This window comes from Triturus cristatus, chromosome 4_2 (genome assembly GCF_964204655.1).
Source record: "Triturus cristatus chromosome 4_2, aTriCri1.1, whole genome shotgun sequence".
In the NCBI taxonomy this organism is placed as follows: domain Eukaryota; kingdom Metazoa; phylum Chordata; class Amphibia; order Caudata; family Salamandridae; genus Triturus; species Triturus cristatus.
In genome coordinates this window covers 468,214,992-468,235,964 of record NC_140586.1, presented here as the reverse complement: position 1 = coordinate 468,235,964, position 20,973 = coordinate 468,214,992, and the positions used below count along the sequence as shown (strand labels likewise).

Sequence of the window (20,973 nt, the reverse complement as noted above, 5' to 3'; positions counted from 1 at the left end):
GAATTGTCATTGGTCTGCTGATGTACAGAGACAGAAAGCGGCGATCAGTATTAAGGAACGAAGCCCAACGATTGGGTAGCATGATGAGCGACAATATTTCTCAACCATGACCTGAATAGTTATTTTACTTTTTAAAATATTTTTTTATTAACAAGGAGAAAATCTCTCTTCACAAACTTGTGCTGTCAAGCAAGGAGGCAAGCCGACCGACTATGGTGCCAAGTTAGTATTCTTAAATCTTTATATTAATTTGGTATTGATTTTGTATATGAAGAACTGCAGTGATAAGTCAATATAGAACATGAATGCTCATTCAAAAGGAGTGATGTATTTTCTATGAAGGTAAACGTTTTCATTTTGGGGCAACAATTAGAAGAGCGGCACGAGCTGTGGGCATAGTGGTGGTGTCAGACGACAGAATCCCTTTTCTGATGGGCATCAAACATGTACAGTTCAGTTAATTTGTCTCTAGGAAATGTGGATCTAAAACAATAGGCTGGAATTATCATAAAAGTGATTTTCAGTTGTATTTATTATGAACAAATTACAGTAAAAGGTTTACTAGTTGGATATGTAATTGAGCAACATACATGCACCACATAAAGTCCATTGAAGCATTCTTTTTCTTTGATTTTATTTGAATTCTAGTGCACACTCTCCTTTTCTTCATTGCTAGTAGCCATGTGTGTCACTTTCCTCACGGTTGTGTTTTAGTGCACTCCTTCGTGCAGGAGCACTCCGTGTGAGCATCCACCTCTGCCACTGTGTCCACAGACTTCAGATTAAGGTTCACTTGCCATTCAGTTTGGTCTATTATGGAACCTGGGGAAATGAGGATTAACACATTATCAGTAAGCATAAACCTGTTAATAATTAGAACAGGCAATGGAATGAGCTTGCCCCAAATCAGAATTCACTAGCAGTAAAGGTTTGCTTTCACCAACTTCGATCATGGAGTGTCTCAGCGCTCCAGCAGTCAAGCAGAAGAACTTTTCACAGCTATGGCTGCTGCTGAGATTTAGCTCATGTCAGTACTACTTATAATGCCACAACAGTTATCCAGAAGAGGTTAGCATGTATATAAGGCAACAAAATATACATTATTTTCGCATTTTAGGAAAAAGCCCTCAGAGGGGGAATGGTTGAACCAATGCTGGTCTCAATACTTTTTGTATGATAGAATTGTTACATGTGGTGGTGGAAATTATAAGGCGGTAATTGCCTTTTATTGCGATGTCCAAATCACAATTAAAGGCAATTATCATTGTGATGCATCATTTGAGTAATTATCCCTGATTATAGCGCTGCATTTTGAGCTTTGGTAAATTACAAACACTGTTGTACATGTACACTGGTTACTACTAGTTTACCGGCTATCTATAGCAGTGCATGAGACTGGTGACTATTATCTTGTAAGATCTTAAACAATAAACAGGATAATAGAACATGCATTTCCGTAGCGTTTCCCACATGAGTCCCTGGGCGCCAACACCTTCCAATCAGTTTCGATTAACTCGGATGACTCTTACCCTATCCTGAGTCTAAACATCTTAGGGCATGATTCAAGCCAGGAACACTAACCTAGCCGCCCTTCATCACAAGCTACATTCACTGAAAACAGCAGTGGAGAACACTACGATCAATACAGCACGACCCTCCACCAGGGAATAGATCACCATGCACTATCTACCTCATGACCACAGCAGGCCTCCAACGCGATCTAACAAAGGTTTTCCCCACAAGCAGACCACTAAAGAAAGCTGTAGTTCATGGGTTTGAGAAGAACATATATCAAGCTCCAAAGTCCATGTATAATTCAATTTGTTCTTTTCCATACACCTTCATCAATTCAACATGAAATAGTTGTTCAAGCCTTCATACATTAATAATCCTTTATAATTGATTGTGACATAAACAGCCATTAATCACAGTTCTTCATCATTGATTGTGAGATAAACAGCCATTAATCACAGTTCTTCATCATTGATTGTGAGATAAACAGCCATTAATCACAGTTCTTCATCATTGATTGTGACTATAAAATGCAGTCCATGTTTGTTGCCAATGTTGGCTCTAGAGAATTTGTGCATCTACTGGTCCTGCCTCCCTCCAGCCAGAAAACCTTACCTTGATTTGCCAGTCATACACTTTATTGAACAAGCATTACTGAAAGAAGATTTGTGGGTCTATTATTGGTAGCTATGTTCAGAACCTTAGAGATTGGCCTAATCCTGTTCAAGAATAGGTAGACTCTCTGACCTCCATCATCAAATTTTCCATGCACTCCACATACATGCTGACAGAAATCTACACAGAAAACAGCACAAGAATCTGCGTACAAGATCTGGTCGTGGCAGGCTTATCACACCTTCTGGAACTATGGACCATAAAAAAGTTTCCAATGGGTTCAGTGGGGCATCTTGGCCTCACAGGCTCAACCACCATCTATAGAGGTGCTCAGCATTTCTGGTTCCTATCTAGAAGTCTATTTAAAATGTGCAAAGCTTCTGAGTTTTGTTTTCCTCTGAGTTTAATTTCATACCAGAAGTAAATGTAGGGTATGGCGGTGGCTTCCACCACTTGCTAGAATTATGACAGCTGCAATCATTTATCCACCTCAGAAGCTTGTCATACAAAATGACACTTCTTCCTTGGGACTGCCACCTCACAGCTGGACTACTGCTTCACTGTGTACACTGAATTCCATCCAGGAATGATGGTGCACACATCATTGTCCTGACCACTTCTCTAAAACATTGATAGCCTTGCACAATCAATCAATAGAAAATCCTAGTTCAAAACTTTGTGTGCTTATTTATGAGAGGCTTGCACCACCAGAGCATTGCTTTGTTTAATGCTCCGGCAGCACAATCCTCTCAATAATATCTACAAAGTGACGCAAAGCCATTCTCCATGGCTTTGCATAGCTTCATAGATATGGAGTAAGACAAAGCAGCGCAAGTTGCTGCCTTGCCTTACTCTACGTCAAGAAGTCATTCCATGGGCGTTGCTGTGGGTTTTCCCATGCAGCACCCATTGATTTTGATGCTGCCACAGATTTACTTAATCACGTAAAGCTGTGGCAGAGCCAAAACCTTAGATCTCCCCTGAGTAGGCGTAACTAAGAGAAATATTTTAATTTCTCCTCGTTTTTTCCTCTTTCCATGTGTGCTGCCTTAGAATAAGAAAAACACCTCTCTGGATTGTTTTTGTGCAGGAAGATGCCCCATCCTGCATAAAACCAATCCTGCCTGCAACGGAGGCACCCTTGCACAAGGGTGCCTATGTTGGCGCTAGGCAGCAAATTGTGCACCAGCACAGGGGGAAAGGATAGGAATGCACAATATTTCATAAAAACAAAGCGGCTTATTTACAAGAATCTGGCGCATCTGTATAGATGTGTCAGTTTCCCTGCGCCTGCGTGCAAAAAGGATTGAAAAATGCATCAGAAATTCTGACGCATTTGTTGGCACAAAAGTCACGCATAGCTGGAGGCATGTCTCAAGAACGACGCAACTTCAGCAATGCATTGGGAGGCCTATTCCTAATACATTGCGTCACTCCTTACTCCTGCTCCAAGCAGGTGTAGGGTTTTGACGCAGTGGCGTCCTAGAAATGGGGCAGTGAAATCTTGTAGATTTCATGCCGTTACTTCTATGAGGTTGGCCCATGTGGGAACACCCACCATGCATACAGTATACCTGACACAGGTATTATGTGACTCATGGCTTTACAAGGTAACACATCTCCCTGGATGCGTCAATTTTTAAATGGGCCCTAACGTGGCGCATTGTTTATGCCGCTGCTGCGTCACAAAAAGTGACCCAACGGAGGCACAAAGTGGTGCAAGGGGTTTGTAAATCTGACCCACAGTGCATTTCTGCCCTTTCCAATTGGCGTACGGCATCGCAGCAGAAGACTTGCCGCGCTGTCATATGCCAATTCCTTTTAAATGAAGCCATTTATGCAGAGTGTGTATTACGCTGAGTGGAAGCATGCTGATAAGTCATTCCAAGGTCATACGAACTGATATTTTAACCAGAAGCATAATAAGATCAACCTCCCTGAATTGATTAATGATCCTACAATCTACCCACACAAAGTTTGGCTGGAGATCTTTGCACAAACATGGCTCCTCCCTTTGGAACTCAATGTCACTGTCATCTGGTGCTCGATAAACCTTTCATCAAGTGTCACATGGGGCTGAAAACTTAGCTTTTCATTGATTCCCATTGATTATGGTTAACCCAAAGGTTCTGAAAGTCCGGTACTTGTTGGCAGATGCTTACACAGTAACCCCTCCCCAAATGGAAGCACTTTAAAGCAGCTGCTACGAAGTGTCAAGGATGCCATGCAGACCAACTTTAATAAAATAAAATAAATAAAATAAAATATATAAGATGCGTCTGACTGAAGAATGCATTTTACAATATGTTGGGCATTAGATGTGATCTGCATGACATATAAAGTGCCCTGCTCAACGGATGAAACTAATTGAGATTGGCCTTCTCAAAAATGGCAATATATTTAAAAGAATGCATGTACGAGAAATTCAATTATTTCGTTAGAACACTTTTTGCAAATGTTTCTTCTTTTATGTTTGTTCTTCGTGCAAATTAATGCTTAGCCAAGAACACAATGTTATTTACGTCGCCCACAAACACAGAACCGATGGTACACCGCATAATTGAGTTCGAGTATTAAGTAAGAGCAGGCATGTCCTTAACTGCCCCCACCTAATGGATTCGGGAGCCTTTCTCCCAAGGGTGTACTTGTGCTACATGGAAAGTTATATAGGATTTCTGTTTTGTTCTGTGTGCTTGGTGCTATGCGAAGTCAATTTGTGAGCTGGTGATGGATGAGCATGTTCGTATTAAATCCATTATCGCCCTCCCCACCAGTGAGCACGCGCCAACTCACCCGCCTCCCCTACCTCCTCCGCTTCCCGGTGTTCAAGGCCACAGTGACGTTTCTCAGCCAAAAGGCATCCGCATCACACTGGAAGTCAGATTTGCATTCATTTTGAGCACTTCCAATATTTCATTTTGCGGGTAGTTTTAGGGTCGCATCATTTATTAATTCATGCAGGAAAACAATAAACGAAATATGTCTGTTGAACACAGGAGTCTGCTCTTCTGTTTATGGGAAACTTGCTGTTTGCCACCGAAACAAAGGAGGGCCAGGTTTCCTCAAAGAGATGCTGCTTCTAAGCGCAGTCTATTACTAGGTAATGTAATAAAGTTGGTTCGAAGTGCTGAATACTTTTGCTTTCGCAAACCGTGCGATTTGGAAAATCACATAGTTTTCTAATGCATAACTGTGATGTGCAAGGTACTAAGGGCCAGATGTACCAAAAAGTCACTTTGTGATTTCCTGATAGCAAATGTTTGCGATTCGCAATTAGGAAATCGCAAACCTCATGTACAAATGTGTCTTATTCACATTTTGCGATTCCCATTGGGTCACAAATAGACCTTTGTCATTAACATTCATGAGGTAGGTCTCCCTTTGTGACCCACTGGGATTGGCCTGCTCTCACAGGGATGATGACCTGCTGGGGTCAGCAGACCGCCATGTCTGTGATTATTTTTTAAATGAAGCAAGTTCTTTTTGTAATGCTTCCCATTTTCCTTAAAAGAAAACGGGATACATTACAAAAATAAAAAGAAAAGCTACATTTTCATTTTTTAAGAGTAGACAGTGGTCCTATGGGTGCTCTTTAAAAATGTTGGTGCCCGCATTCACGAAGGGGAAGCCCCTTCCAGTTTGCGAATGAGTTACCACCAACTTGAAGTTGTTGGTGACTGCAAATGTTATGCGACCACATTCCCGGCAGCAAATCATTCCTACATACCCCCTCACAGCCATCGTCTGACAACACTGCCTCAACATCGTATCCTACGCCAACGACACCCAGCTTATCCTCTCCCTCACCAAAGACCCCACCACTGCCAAACTCAACTTCCAGAAAGGAATGCAAGACGTCGCAGTCTGGATGACCAACAGCTGCCTGAAGCGCAACGCGGAGAAGACAGAATTCCTTGTCCTCGGTACCACCCCTTCTGCATGGGACAGCACCTGGTGGCCGACCGACCTCGGAAGCCCAACTACCGCCTTAGAACACGCCAAAAACCTCGGTATCGTACTCGCCTCATCACTCACTATGAACTAACAGGTCAATGCTGTCACCTCCAGCTGCTTCAACACCCTCCACATCTCCCGCAAGATCTTCAAGTGGATCCCCCCTGAGTCAAGGAATACAGTCACCCATGCACTCATCACCAGCAGACTGAACTATGGAAATGCACTCTATGCCATCATCAACAAGTCCCTACTCCGCAAACTCCAGACAATACAGACCACCGCCGCCAGACTGGTCCTCAGCATCCACCGACACTAACACATCAGCCAACACCTACGAAGTCTCCACTGGCTTCCCGTGGAGAAAAGAGTCACTTTCAAAATCCTCACTCACGTCTACAAAGGCCTACACAACAATGGACCCAAATACCTCAATGACAGAATCAACTTCCACGTACCCAAAAGAAACCTCAGATCTTCCAGCCTCGCATTGGCCGTAACCCCGCGCATCCACAGAGCCAGAGCAGGCGGAAGATCCTTCTCTCACATTGCAGCCAAGACCTGGAATGAGCTACCAGCAGACATCAGACGCGCCCCCTCCCTGAACACCTTCAGGAAGACCCTTAAGACCTGGCTCTTCGGATAAACAGATCTGCGGACCCCCTCTCAGCTTCTTGAGACCCTCACGGGTGAGTAGCACGCTTACAATTCTCTGATTGATTGATTGAGTGAGACTCGCTATTTGGAAGGGATGCCTGTAAAACGCCCCTTCCTATAAGCGGCTCGCAAACCCTATTTTGCGAGTCGGTAATAGGTTACCGACTCGGAAAATAGGGTTGATACATGGCAAAAATGCATTTTACCGGCCGCCTACGATCTGATGGGCCTTTTACTACCTGTAAAATGCTATGTACATATGGCTCTGAAATCATTTACAGACCCACTCTCAATCACATTTAGAAGAGAGTGTGAAAGGACCACCCCCTCCTAGTTGTGAGTCACAGTAGTATATATAGTGGTGAGCGAATGTAACTGTGGTGAAAACCATTTAAAAGTTATAGACCCCTTAAAGGCAGTGGTAACTGATTCAAAGGGCAAGCTGCTCCCAAAACATAGCTTCCACTTTGAAAATCATGTAGGCTGCCTTTGGTGGAGCAGGATGTGCTCGACAGGGCCTCTGTATGTTACCCCAATATCTTCCCAAAGGGGAAACATTTTTTAAAAGACAACAGCACCTATTCCTTTAGAGGACATGAACTTCTTCAAAAATATTTATTTCTCACTTGGGAATGTGAATGCAGGGATGGTGGTTCACTGCCATTCACAAGCCACCATCTCTGCATTGGTACCCATTCACCAGGTTTCCAAGAAAAGTGATTTCCCTGATTAATATTAATTATGTAGGTCATTTTGGAACTTTCTGCGAATTAGAAATGTGTTTTTAAATCTGCAATTAATAATGTGACACTTTGGTGGATGGGAGGAAATTCATATTGCAACTTTTTTTTAGATCATCCACATTTTGAGGGAAAACAATTGTTCTATTTTACATAATGCAAAACATAAACAAAGGCTGAGACTGCACTCCCCGCTAATGCAGTGAGGAAAATATGAATGATTCCTATCTCAGGAAATGCTGGTCAAATTTGGACCGTACACCACTTTCGTGTAAACAAGTGCCTATCAAGATTGGAACCAACATATCTCTCCTAGCAATCGGTGTAGCTGGCATGGATCAGGGGTGGGGAGAAGAGAAGAGTGTTTAAAAAGATGAAAAATAAAGTACCTTCTGGCCGCGTCCCTCCTCTGTCATCGCCGAGTCTCTCCTCGATCTTCTTGCCACATCTCTCCCAGCAAGGAACAAGAAGCACCCAGGGTTCCCTGACCAATGCAGCGTTGTGATTGGTCTGAGCGCTGTGGTTCAGCACTCAGCCAGGGAATGAGAGCCTGGGCATGTTATCCACCCAGGGTGTAATGCAGTCTGGGTGGAGAACATGCAAAGTATGCATGAATGTTTGGCTGGCCCGAGAGGGCCTGCCAATCAGTCATTGCGCACTCACATTGTGCCTACCACTCCTCCCCCCTGCTCTGAGAGCAGAGCAGCCCGCCCCATAAAGGCTCTGCAGCAGAAACTAATAAAATGATAACAACAACAAGTTATTATCATTATATTTTTCCTTTATTTCCACTGTGGGGAGATGCTCCTCCGCCTTAGTGGAGGAGGCGCCAATGTTAGCAATTGGTTGGCTGTGATTGATTGGAACCAAATAAAACTTGTGTCGCAATAAATGTTTTGATAGTTAAAATTGACTGACGGCTATGTTTTGTTATTGGGTACTTACAAACTGCATTGTTCAAAAGCAGGCCTTTTGGTGTTTGAGAACAACATACATTACGTTGTTTGCCACCACAGTTGTTGGTAGCTAGAAACTATATTTCCATTTATAGCAGCGATTATTAATCCATTGTCTATGGTGCGGAGGGAATATGTTACAAAGGTCAACCAAACACACAGTAAAGTAGCGTCACCTGCAACTCTTGTTTCAAAATCAAGCTTGAAATTCGCAAATGATGTGATCAAATATATGTCTTCATTTCGAGGCATTAAAAACAGAGGGGCATATTCACAAGGAGCCATCGCCGAATTATCGGCACTTCATCGCAGCCAAAGTCGTGATAAATTTACCTCCCCATTCACAAGCCGGTGTTAACAGCCCACAGTAACAGTTTACCCGCGATAGCAGCCTCAAAAAACATTACCACAGAGGACCCCCACAACTATCGCTAATGAGATGCAGAGTATGTGTTCCCATGCCAAAAGCCGCAACAACACCACTCCTCAACATTCTCAACGACCATCCAGATCGGCGATAAGAACACAAAACCGGCGATAAGGCGCGTTAGCACCAGGAAATCTACACCTGCTCTGAACTGGTTTTAAGTCGGACGGCAGCCAGCACCACAAAAGGGAAACCAGCCCAGGGCCACATCGGAAGTGCAACAGATGCCATGAATTTTGATTTTGAATTTGAATTTGAATGTGGATTTCTAAAGCGCGTAGCTACCCTTGGGCGTCCCAGCGCTAATACAGCCTATTACTCCAAGTGGAAAGAAAAGGAGAGGGCTTATAATGGGAAGAGCAAAGTTTTAAGATGCCTACGAAAGGCAAGCAGATTGTATTCTCTTCTCAAGGGGAGTGGTAGAGAGTTCCACAGTTTAGAGGCGTTGTAGGAGAACAGCCGCCCCCCTGAACGGGCCTTTTTTATTCTGGGGACTTCTACCAGAGAGAGGGCGTCTGACCTGAGTTGTCTATTAGACAGATGGGGTTTGACGAGGGATCTCAAAATTGGAGGACCTCTGCCTTGTAAAATTTTGTGGGTGATACAAAGGGTCTTAAAAGAGATCCTTTCCCTGATCGGGAGCCAGTGCAGACTTTTGAGGGCAGGCTTGGCCGAGCATCTCGGTTTAGTCCCGGTTAACATTCTTGCAGCTGCGTTTTGAGCGCATTGCAGTCTGCTGATGACCGACGAAGGGGCTCCTAGATAGAGGGCATTACCAAAATCCAGTCTGGAGTTCACCAGCCCTTGCATGAGCAATTTCCTGGATTGAAAGGGGATAAGATGGAGGATCTTCCGTGCTGTTTGGATTAGGCCGAAGCAGATGCCTGTCACTTTTCTAGCCTGTACTTTAAAGTTGACCTCTTGGTCCAACCAAATGCCCAGACTCTTGACTTCAGGTTTAGGGGTGGGGGGTGAGCCCATACAGGGAGGCCAAGAGAGGGTATGGGGGTGTTTGTGTGGGTTTCCCAGGAGGAGGATCTCAGATTTTTCACCATTTAATTTTAGGCGTGATTCGCACATCCAATGGTAGATGCTTTCTAAGCATGCTGCCAGGTTGTCCAGGCTTTTACTTGACTGATTAATGGATACCACCAGTTGGGTGTCATCGGCGTACATGACAGTTTTTATGCCGAATGGGGCGGTAATGTCCTCTAAAGGGGACATATATACATTAAAAAGTGTGGGGCTAAGGGAGGATCCCTGGGGGACCCCGCACTGGAGCGGGATGGCTCTGGACGTAACTGTGCCATCGGACACCTGGTAGGTTCTACTATCCAGGAAGGATTTGATCCAGGAGAGGGCGGTCCCAGACACTCCTATAAGTTTGAGCCAGTGGATCAGTATGTCATGATCCACTGTGTCGAAGGTGGCGCTTAGATCGAGGAGGATCACTGACACTGATCCTCCTGCGTCTATGATGGTTTTTGCCTCCTCGACCACGGCTAGTAGTGCAGTGTCTGTTCCCTGCCCTGGTCTGAACCCCGTTTGGGATTGGCGTAGGAGATTATTAGTTTCCAGAAACAAGGATAGTTGCTGGTTGGCAATTCGCTCAGCCACTTTGCTGATGGCCGGGAGGAGAGAGATGGGTCTGAAATTAGAGAGGTCAGATGGGTCGAGATGAGGTTTTTTAAGGAGTGCCCTGACTGTAGCTTTTTTCCAGTTGACTGGAACAATGCCTGATGCGAGGGAAGTATTGATCAAGTGGGAGAAGGGCGAGGCTACAGTAGAGGCGACCAGCTTGAGTTTGCTCATCGGGGAAGGGTCTGAAGGTGACCCGCTCTTTACGGATTGTATGGTTGAAAGGAAGTGTTCCGTGGTGACCTGGGTGAATGCCTGGAGGCAAGGGACATCTGGGCCTGGGAGGGAAGTGTCAGGGAGTTGAGGCGTGGAGGACGGAGGGAGGGAATTCAGGATTTTATTGATTTTTGTTGCGAAGAACTCAGCTAGCTGGTTGCATCTAGTGCCTAGTGGGTCTGGTATGGGTAGGGGGTCGGGAGTTTTGGTGAGGAGACGTACGATGCGGTAGGTTTCTTTGGCGGAGTTGGCTGTGGTCTGTATTTTCCCCTCGAAGAAGATTGCCTGTGTGTTTTTTATACAGGTTTTGTACTGTTTTATGGCGGACCTATAATCAACTTTACTATCAGTCGTCCAGTCCTTTTTCCAGAGGCGCTCAAGTTTTTTGCACTTTTTTCTGAGAAGGCGTAGCTCATGGGTGAACCAAGGAGATTTGAAGGTCCTCTTCTTGCTGGGCAGTTTTTTAACGGGCAAGATAGTGTCAAGGGATTGATTGATCCAGCCATGTAATTGGATATCTGCTCTGGAGGGATCTGGGTCCATGACTGGCTCAGTGGCGGCCAGTACTTGGGCCCATGAGGTAGGGTCCAGTTTATGCCATGGGCGAGATGGAGCTTGGGGAGGGAGTTTCTCCGGGGTTTCCACCGAAAGTTGGAGTTTAAAGGGAATTAGAAAATGGTCTGACCAGGGGATGGGTATAGGGGTGTTCACAGTTAGTCTTGCGAGGTTCGTGAATATCGGGTCTAACAGGTGGCCTTTCTCATGCGTGGGCTTGGAATTTTTTAAGTGTAGATTAAGGGAGGCTAAGTCCTCTTTGAGATCCGTGGCGGTATTGTTTGTGGGATCGCCGAAGTGGAGATTTAAGTCCCCTAAGACCGTGAAGTTAGGGGTTAGACACGCAAGGGCAGAGATGGATTCCACGAGAGAGTTACAGAAAAGTCGCTGTTGGCCTGGTGGGCGGTAAACAAGTATCCCTGAGGTATTCAGGTCATTCTGGTATGATTAGCGCAGTATATCTAATGACGGTATGCGTAGCCATGGTGCATTGGAAGGATCGAAATCCCCGTTACGTTCAGCATGACAAAAGGGCCGAGAACCAAACTGCCTCCATCTTGGATTACGGCTCCTTTCTCTTAGGAGTCACGTGGTCCTCTTACACACCATCTGCCTTCCCTTTTCACGGTAATAATTAGGAGACAGACAGAGTTGCTGAGAAGCAAGGTCACATCTGCTAAAAGGGAGTATCAAGCGAATTCCTCCAGACCTGGGACGAGAAGGGAGTCACCCTTCCGACCTTCTCTGTAAAGATAGTAACCCTTTGTATGTGTAACCGAAACTAGAAATAGGCATGAGCTCATTAGGAGCGCCAGGACTAACTGGTACTTTTCCACATATAAGGTTTTGTATGCTGTGCTGATAAATGTATAAAAGTGTGTTACTGTCAAGGAGCCAGCAGTCTTCCTCGGCGCACCTGATGGGTGAGGATCGACGAGGCTCCTCTATATAGAGATCTATGATGACAATAAACGTTTGAACCTTCCACGTTGCCAACTGCTCCTTATTTAATGGATATTGCGGGTCAATGGTAAGTGTGGCCCTTGGAATAATTATTTGAACACAACAGTTGGCGACCACGAAGGGACCCCGTGACAGGGTCAACCCCCCCCCCCCCCCCCCGTATTCGGGTGGTGGGATTGGGGGCGTCCTGACCGGTTGACGGGAGACGGAGCCTGAGGATTTCTCCCACCCTGCGCGACTTTTCGGTATGTCCCCTGCTGCTAGTCACCCTTCACCGGGGTCCTACGGGCATAACCCAGAAAATGGACTAAGTTGGTCAGGAGGAGTTGGCAGCGGAGAACGAACATTCGTATCTGGGTGCACCCGGTGAGTATAGATTGATTTGATTTGATTTGACGCACGCGTTGTAAACGGTGCATTATGTTTTGTTGAAAACACGCGTCGAGGACGGTGTGCTGTTTGATCGATTTTGAGAGCATTCGTTGAGAACGATGCATTTGTCTTGACTTGAACACTGGTTGCATTTGTTTGAAGCTCGCGCTGGACAGCGGTTCGTTGGTTTGAAGACACGCACCGGAGGGTGGTGTCTTGTTTGATTAGGTTCGCATCACAGTGATTTGACTCGAAGTACGTACAGATGATATTGGATTGATTAGAAATAGCGCGCCGGAGGAATATAGACGGATTGCACGTGGAAGGACCTGTGACCTGGACTGGGTAGCCACAGGCCATACTCCCGACGAGGCAAGTCCTTGTTGGAGAGGGGTCGGTCTTAGTGGTGAGCCAGGAGGGTGACCGGAATCCCCGCGTGCAGTCTGGAACCTGGATCGTGAACCAGAGTCGACGGGCTTGGTTCTCGGATATTGATTGTATGTCGTGTCTGATTGTTGTTCTATGTGTACATGTCTAAAAACTAACCAAAATGTCCTGTTTCAGTAAATTGAATTATTTTGGCTGCTGCTGCCGCACAAGTGACTCCAGGTTAGCTGAGAGCCAACCCACCCCACCGGAAGGCAGTCCGAGCCATTTTATGTATGTCAAGCATGGAATCTCTCCTTTATTGTTTTGCACTCTGTGGCACAAGTATACTAAGGGTAATGAAGAATTACGGTGGCCCAAGACTGGTTCATTTGATGAAAAGAAAATTGCGTTCTTACAGGAACAATTGTTTTCTAGGCGAAGCAGGCAAGCCATGTTCGATGCTCTAATTGCATGGCAGAAGGAGGCCAAACAGCGACGAATAAGGGAAGAGAAAGTAGCTAGAGCCAAGGCAGGACAGAATGTTACTCAGAAGGCTATGGCCTACGACCGAGAAAGAGTAGAGAAAGGATTGGATTGCATGAATCGCGATTTCAGACTAAAAGTTGATAAAAGTTATGTGACCCGCCCGAATGCGGAAGATGAAATAGAGGATCTGTTGGACACCAGGCCACCGCCCCCTTATGTGCCCCAGAGACTATACCCGAGGTGTCAAAAGCCTCAGCCCCGACCCCAGATACGTCCCTGGGGGCCACGGCTTCGGCTCCCCCGGCCAATACTACCTCTCCCTCCCTGCCAAACCTCTCCCAGTTGTCGGCATCTGTGTCCGACGTTATAGCCCTGTTACCTAATTTATTTTCGACAGCTGCAGCCGGGACCCCTCAGCTGCCGACGGGGTCAATGTCTTCCCCTCCTGTTCTACCCTCCTCCTCCGCTAGCACAACACCAGTAGCAGCTGTGACTTCTCCGGTACATCCGACCAGTGTAGCGGAGGGGAGGAGGTTGTTCACTTGTTCTGCTTTGGGAACAGAAGAAAGGGCAGCTATTGCCACACAAGCATCCCAGTGGATGCGACATTCTATTTATACTCTCGCTGATATCTGGAGTACCATGAGGGACTACGAACCGGTAATGCAACAGCATGCCCTGGAACATATGGCTAACCGTCTCATCTCAGTATGGGAACGGGTACACCAGGAAGGGAAAGCTCCGGCCATATTGTATGATATTCTTGATCAAATTCACAAATCCCGACTGACACCTGAAGACGTGTATGGGAAGGTGCAGACTTTGGTTTCTTATAGAACTCGTCTGCAGTCTGCCCTTCCCGCCGGATCCTCCCAATTCCCTATGCGGGAGGTACACCCTATCTTTCATCCGGAAGTTGCCGCAGTGGTGGATGACCACGGTATCATTACCCGTCCCGGGGTAGATGCCCGGTTCCAGGAACAATGGGTCTATACCCCTTGGAAGCGGAGTGAGGTGTTATCCTTGAAAATTCAGCTGCCTGATCCTAGGAAAAACCCCACTGCCTATTATAAAGAACTGACCGAAGCCGCCTCGTCAGCAGTGATGACGTTGGCGGATATTGAATTATTCTTCGCCCTACTAGTACCGGTGGATATTTGGCGCCAGGTACATGACCAGGACCATGTCACGGAGTTTGGTGGGACATGGGACCAACTGAGAAACTGGGATAGAGATCGCAAGCCGGGGAATAAGCCCCGACCTGAGATATTGGCTCTACCTGAAAGAATAATAACATATATGCATTCTTTGATCCCGCCCAGAAAGGTAGATTGGGACAAGCTGACGGCCTGTAAACAGAAGAAGGATGAGAGTGTATCTGATTTCTTTACAAGGTTTGAGGGAGTATTCATTGATTTCAGCGGGCAGGACCTGGCTACGGAGGGGGGTGTACGTTTATTTGTTAATAGATTTGTAACAAATTTGCTACCTGAGGTATCGGCTAGGCTACAGGCAGCCGAGAGTACCTGGACGACCACCACGCCTTCCACGATATTAAGCATGGCTCAGTATTATGAGCATCGGGAAAATGAGAGCAAGGATAAGACAGAAAGAAAGTCAAAGGATCTGAAAACACGGGTATTGTTACAGCAGGTGGAGAGGGGTAGAGGAAGGGGGAGAGGGGTACAGAATTTCGTTCCGAGAGGGGCGGGGCCCGTGCACCCGACTGGGCGAACGGATCTCGGCATAAATCAATGTGCTTTCTGCAAGGAGGAGGGGCATTGGAGAGCTCAATGCCCGTTATTGCATGAACAGAACACTGCTTCAAGGGGACGTGGAAGGGGTAGAGTAAGTGGACATCGATGTGGATACACGAGGCAAGAACAGGCGGTCCGGGGTGAGAACAGTCAGAATTATTTCGATCAGAGTCAGGGTAAACAGTACTACCATGACAGACGTATGACGGATGGAGATAGTGGGTACACTCAAGCATAGGATAGCCAAGGGCAGAGTAAGGGGCACGTGTCAATCCCGATAGATCAGGCTGGACCTTATGTCCATGCACAATTGCTGGAGGCATCAGGTAAGTTTTTGGTTGACACAGGGGCTATGAACAGTTCTGTTTCACGAGCCTTGGTCCCGGGGGCTGCTCTGTCTGGCCAGACTAATGTGTCCGTGGGGTTCTCTGGAACTCCAGTGGTAAGCCCCATTTCAAAGCCGCTTTCCCTTACTGTGGGACCAGTAACGATTGAATCACCTTTCCTCCTCACCTCCCAGTGTGGGGAAAATCTCCTGGGTATGGATATACTGAAAAGATTACATGCACGCATCTTTTGCTCCCCCGATGGAGTTTACCTAACCATTAGGAATCCCTCTGTCCCCTCCATTCAATGTTTTGCAAAAACCGACTCCTTACCCCCTGAGCTTGCGACACTCCCGAGGGACCTTTGGGCTCTGGGGGACACTGATGTGGGGTACTTACCAATTCCACCGGGGTCCATCACTTTAAAACAGAATGCTCAATTGCCAAGGATTCCGCAATACAAAATAGCCCCCGAAGGTGAACGTGCCCTACTGGCCATTATTTCCGACCTGATTAAAACAGGGATGGTGGAAGAAACCGCGTCCAATACCTGCAACAGTCCGATTCTCCCGATTCTTAAACGAGCCCCTGTACCCCAGTCCCCTGATTATGCTAATACCTATCGATTTGTGATTGACCTACGAGAAGTCAATAAAATTGTGGTACCCCAGTATCCTGTGGTGCCGGACATTAATTCCATCTTAACAATGATTCCTCCCACTGCCACATTTTTTTCGGTGATTGATTTAAAGAATGCGTTCTTTAGTATTCCCATTCATCCAGATAGTAGACATTTGTTCGGTTTCTCATTAGGAGGCCGCAGTTTTAGATTCTGTTGCGCCCCCCAGGGGTACACCGAAAGTCCTAGCATATATAGCCAAGCCCTGAAAAAGGTATTGGACTCTTTGCAATTGCCACCAGGTAATGTATTATTGCAGTATGTTGACGACCTCCTTGTGGCTTCTGATACAGAACAGGGTTGTCGTGACGCCACGGTAACCCTGTTACGACATCTGGCCACTCACGGTAACAAGATGTCACTTTCTAAATTTCAATATTGTCGACCGGAGGTGACCTATCTCGGTCATCTCCTGTCGAAGGAGGGAAGACGGTTGACTTCTGAGCGTATCGCAACCATAACTAACATGCCTGTCCCTCGCACGCAACGTGATGTCCGCGCTTTGCTTGGCATAACCTCCTACTGTCGCCAATGGATTGCTAACTATTCTCTTTTGACTAAACCTTTTCTGTATCTAACTACGAAGGATGTGCATGAACCTTTACCGTGGACTGACGAATGCCAGAATGCTTTTTCCGCTCTGAAAACTGCTCTTTGCTCTGCTCCTGTGCTTGGCACCCCTGACTACCGGAAACCTTTTGTGCTCTACGTGCATGAGGTGGACGGTTGTTCTCTTTCAGTGTTGACACAAGACTTTGGTGGTAAGCAAAGGCCTTGTGCATACTTCTCGGCGGTTTTGGACAATGTCGCCAGAGCACTTCCCAGTTGTCTGAGGGCTGTAGCGGCAGTTGCCATAGCAATCAGACAATCGGAAGGGCTAGTCCTGAATACGGACCTGACAGTGATGGTGCCTCACGCTGTGGACGTATTATTAAACAGGACGCAGACGCAGCATTTAACTAGTGCACGTCTTACAGGGTACGAATTGACCCTGTTTGCACCTCACATAACGATCAAAAGATGTGTTAATTTGAATCCTGCCACGTTGTTACCCCTCCCTTCGGAAGGCGGTGGACAAGACACACATGATTGTATCTTTCGAACGGAAGAAGAAACCAAGGGTCGGATAGACCTAACTGACACCCCACTATCTGATGCTCAAGGGGAGTTGTATGTAGATGGGTCATGCTTCCGACTACCGGATGGTAAGACAGCTGCGGCTTATGCGATCACTACTCTACAAACGGTAGTTGAGGCGGCGAAGATACCATACCGGTCGGCCCAGGCAGCCGAATTGGTTGCATTATTCAGAGCTTGCGAACTAGGAAAAGGCATCAGGCTGAACGTCTACACCGACAGCCAGTACGCGTTCGGTGTAGCGCACAGCTTTGGGAGGTTGTGGGCGGAAAGAGGATTCTTGACATCCCATGGTGAGAGAATAAAGAATGGGCCACTAGTTGAACGGTTACTAGCCGCATTAACATTGCCCAAGACCCTGGCTATAGTCAAATGCAGTGCGCACAAAGTTATCACTGATGAATTTTAAAACTACGATTGGCTAAGCTTCAGGACACGACGGGATTAAAATGGCCCGATCTCCTCCCCCTGGCCCTGTTGTCCGTAAGAACTACTCCCCATTCACGGAGCGGTATCTCCCCTTACGAAGTCATTTTTGGCAGACCTGCCAACGTATGGGGAGTACCCCGGCCCAAATCTTTCAGGGACATTGAATATCCTATGTTGACTGATTACTTGTATGCTCTGACTAAAGATCTTCGTTCCATTCATCAACAGATATCCGCCACATTGCAGCCCCTGCCGGAGGGTCCTGGACACGGCGTAGAACCAGGACAGTGGGTCCTGGTCCGGAACTACCAACGAAAATCGAGTTTGGATCCGCGCTGGTCCCGGCCATACCAGGTCCTCCTGGCCACGCGAACAGCGGTGAAAGTCGAAGGAAAGCAGCACTGGATCCATATCTCCCATCTTAAGCGAGTTCCCCTCCCATTGCCAAGGGAGCAACTGGACCAGGAGGAAGGTCAGCCAACTCAAGGTGAGCCCAGCACGGAAGAGTCACTTTCCCCGGACACCCGCAGAGAGGTTGACAGCAAAGGGGGGAGTGCTGTGGGCGTTGAAACCCCTTCCTGTCGCAACCCAATCGTCCAAAGTGAAGCATCTGGTTGGGAGCCCAGCTCCTCATCTGACCCCGCTGTGCCCACCTTGTTCACAAATCCTGAAACCCCTGGTCGGGATCGATATCACCTGCGGCCCCGGAAATAGACGAATCCCAGGTCTAGCCCCGGCAAATGCAGCTGGAGGCCTGAGGATTGTCGGAACACTGGACAGTTCAGAGTTGAGAGCATGGAACTTTAAGTAAAGCTCTGTTCAGAACGAAGATAGAGACATTGATTAGACGAACGGAGGGGCCCAGGTGGAGGTCTCTTTTCAACACGAGTTGCGTCAAGTGTGACTCCAACGCGAGAAGTTTTTACCTTTTTTCCTTTTTGTTTTTCTGAACAATAGGAGTCTGCCTGTGAGGCTCTAAACGGACACAGGAAAGAAGCACCCTCCGGCAGGACGGACTGCTTGTAGACCCCTTTCTCCCGAGATTATATTGGACTTTTAGTGAGGAAAATGTACCCTTTTGCTCGTTTTGTCCCTGAAGACGGGCGTCCCATAGTACCCCGTGCTGTTCCCCCGCATTTGCCAATGTTCTCTTCATGGAGCTTGCGTGTTAAAATTGTTTTTATCTTTATACTGATGATATCATTTGTATTATGCTTAGGTTTGTTCATATATTTAGAGTTTCGTCATCCTGTGCACACCCTGATAATGTCTACTCCTGCCCCTAAGGAACATCATTTCCAGACTTTTGCTCCTCATAAAGAAAGACACCGACAGACATATGTACATAATGCTTTTATCGAAATGCTGCACCAGACTCATAGTTCCACAAACGTTACTGATTGTTGGGTCTGTGGGCTTCTCCCGTCAGTGATGCATAAGCAAGATTTGTTTATATCAGTGCCTTTGTCTTACTTAGGTAGTTGTGAAGCTTGGTTTAAAATGTTATCCATGTTGTACGAACACTACACTATAGATGAACGTCGATTCTCAGAGAAGGATTACGCCTTGATTTTAGCATATATAGAGACACACCAAGGTTTTACCCCTAATGCTGAGGGAACGGATGGTACCCTTGACCCCACTGCCTGCATGAATGTATATACCGATCATGAAAATGATACTTGGCTGAGGGATGAAATACTGGATTTCATGACCTTTAACTTTACTGAATACTTCAAATGCTTCCAAGAGCGAAATGTCTCAAATGAAAAAATCATTCCGGTCCCGGTATTGAACACATCCTCCTCTTTCTGTGTGCAGGGGATGGGGCATTTGTTCGTAGGATATAGCAGATGTAATTACACTTATAGGTTACAGACATACAGTAGCCCCCCTACACTCACCCCTCCCAATGTTTATTTTGTATGCGGTGAAAACGCCTACACCTGGTTACCAAGAGGGTGGATGGGTAGGTGTTACTTGTCTTTTCTTTACCCACCGGTGTACATAGCTCCTTCTGATTATCATAAGTCTCATTCCTTAAATCGGCGGAGCCTAACAGCTGAAGTCGCCCGTAATGATGCCACTGATCAAACTGACACTCCAGCACAACATTTTGTTGATATTATAAAAGGGGCGTTGCCCATATGGGGACCCATCCTCAATAGTAAGGAAGTTAGGAGGTTATCCAGAGTGGTGGAAGGGGTGATTAATACTACTGCAGGGATATTAACTAATATCACAGTAGAGCTCCAGGCGACCCGGCTCGTGACCCTTCAAAATCGGCTTGTTTTAGACGTCATCCTAGCAGATCGTGGTGGAGCCTGTAGGGTCATCGGCAGTTCCTGTTGTGTATATATACCTGACTCCGCCCCTTCCGTCCATCTAGCTATCCAGAAACTGCATCGACTGGCCTCTGAAATTCACACTGACACTGGTACCTGGTCCTTGTCCGGGTGGTTCTGGGATTTGGTGACCGCCTGGGGATGGAAGTTATTTATGATTCTCTTGGGGGTGGTAGGATTCCTTTTCACCTGTTGCATTTGTTTACAATGCGGGCCAGCCTGTTGTGCATATTGTGCTACTCAGGTTCGCCGATCCATCCCTAAACCCAAGTCCAACCAAACCAGGATCGATGCTCAACGGACTCAGAAGGAGACGCATGATTTAATGCAGATTGATGAGGGTATTTTTGAAGACTGACTTCGTTATTAGTTATACTGCACTAAAAGGGCCGTTCTGAGGTATTCAGGTCATTCTGGTATGATTAGCGCAGTATATCTAATGACGGTATGCGTAGCCATGGTGCATTGGAAGGATCGAAATCCCCGTTACGTTCAGCATGACAAAAGGGCCGAGAACCAAACTGCCTCCATCTTGGATTACGGCTCCTTTCTCTTAGGAGTCACGTGGTCCTCTTACACACCATCTGCCTTCCCTTTTCACGGTAATAATTAGGAGACAGACAGAGTTGCTGAGAAGCAAGGTCACATCTGCTAAAAGGGAGTATCAAGCGAATTCCTCCAGACCTGGGACGAGAAGGGAGTCACCCTTCCGACCTTCTCTGTAAAGATAGTAACCCTTTGTATGTGTAACCGAAACTAGAAATAGGCATGAGCTCATTAGGAGCGCCAGGACTAACTGGTACTTTTCCACATATAAGGTTTTGTATGCTGTGCTGATAA

General features: G+C 46.6%; 1 protein-coding gene across 4 annotated transcripts in view; it reads right to left on the bottom strand.

The window, feature by feature from the left end:
• Positions 1-514: 514 nt before the first annotated feature.
• LOC146834561 (vitellogenin-1-like) overlaps positions 515-20,973 on the bottom strand; it is a 977,187-nt gene continuing 956,728 nt past the window's right edge. For all 4 annotated transcript variants that reach the window (XM_085601961.1, XM_085601964.1, XM_085601963.1 and 1 more), the window contains one exon: positions 515-822. In XM_085601961.1, the coding sequence (XP_085458087.1) occupies positions 698-822 (125 nt within the window). In that variant the 3' untranslated portion in view covers positions 515-697. The remainder of the gene's footprint in view (positions 823-20,973) is intronic.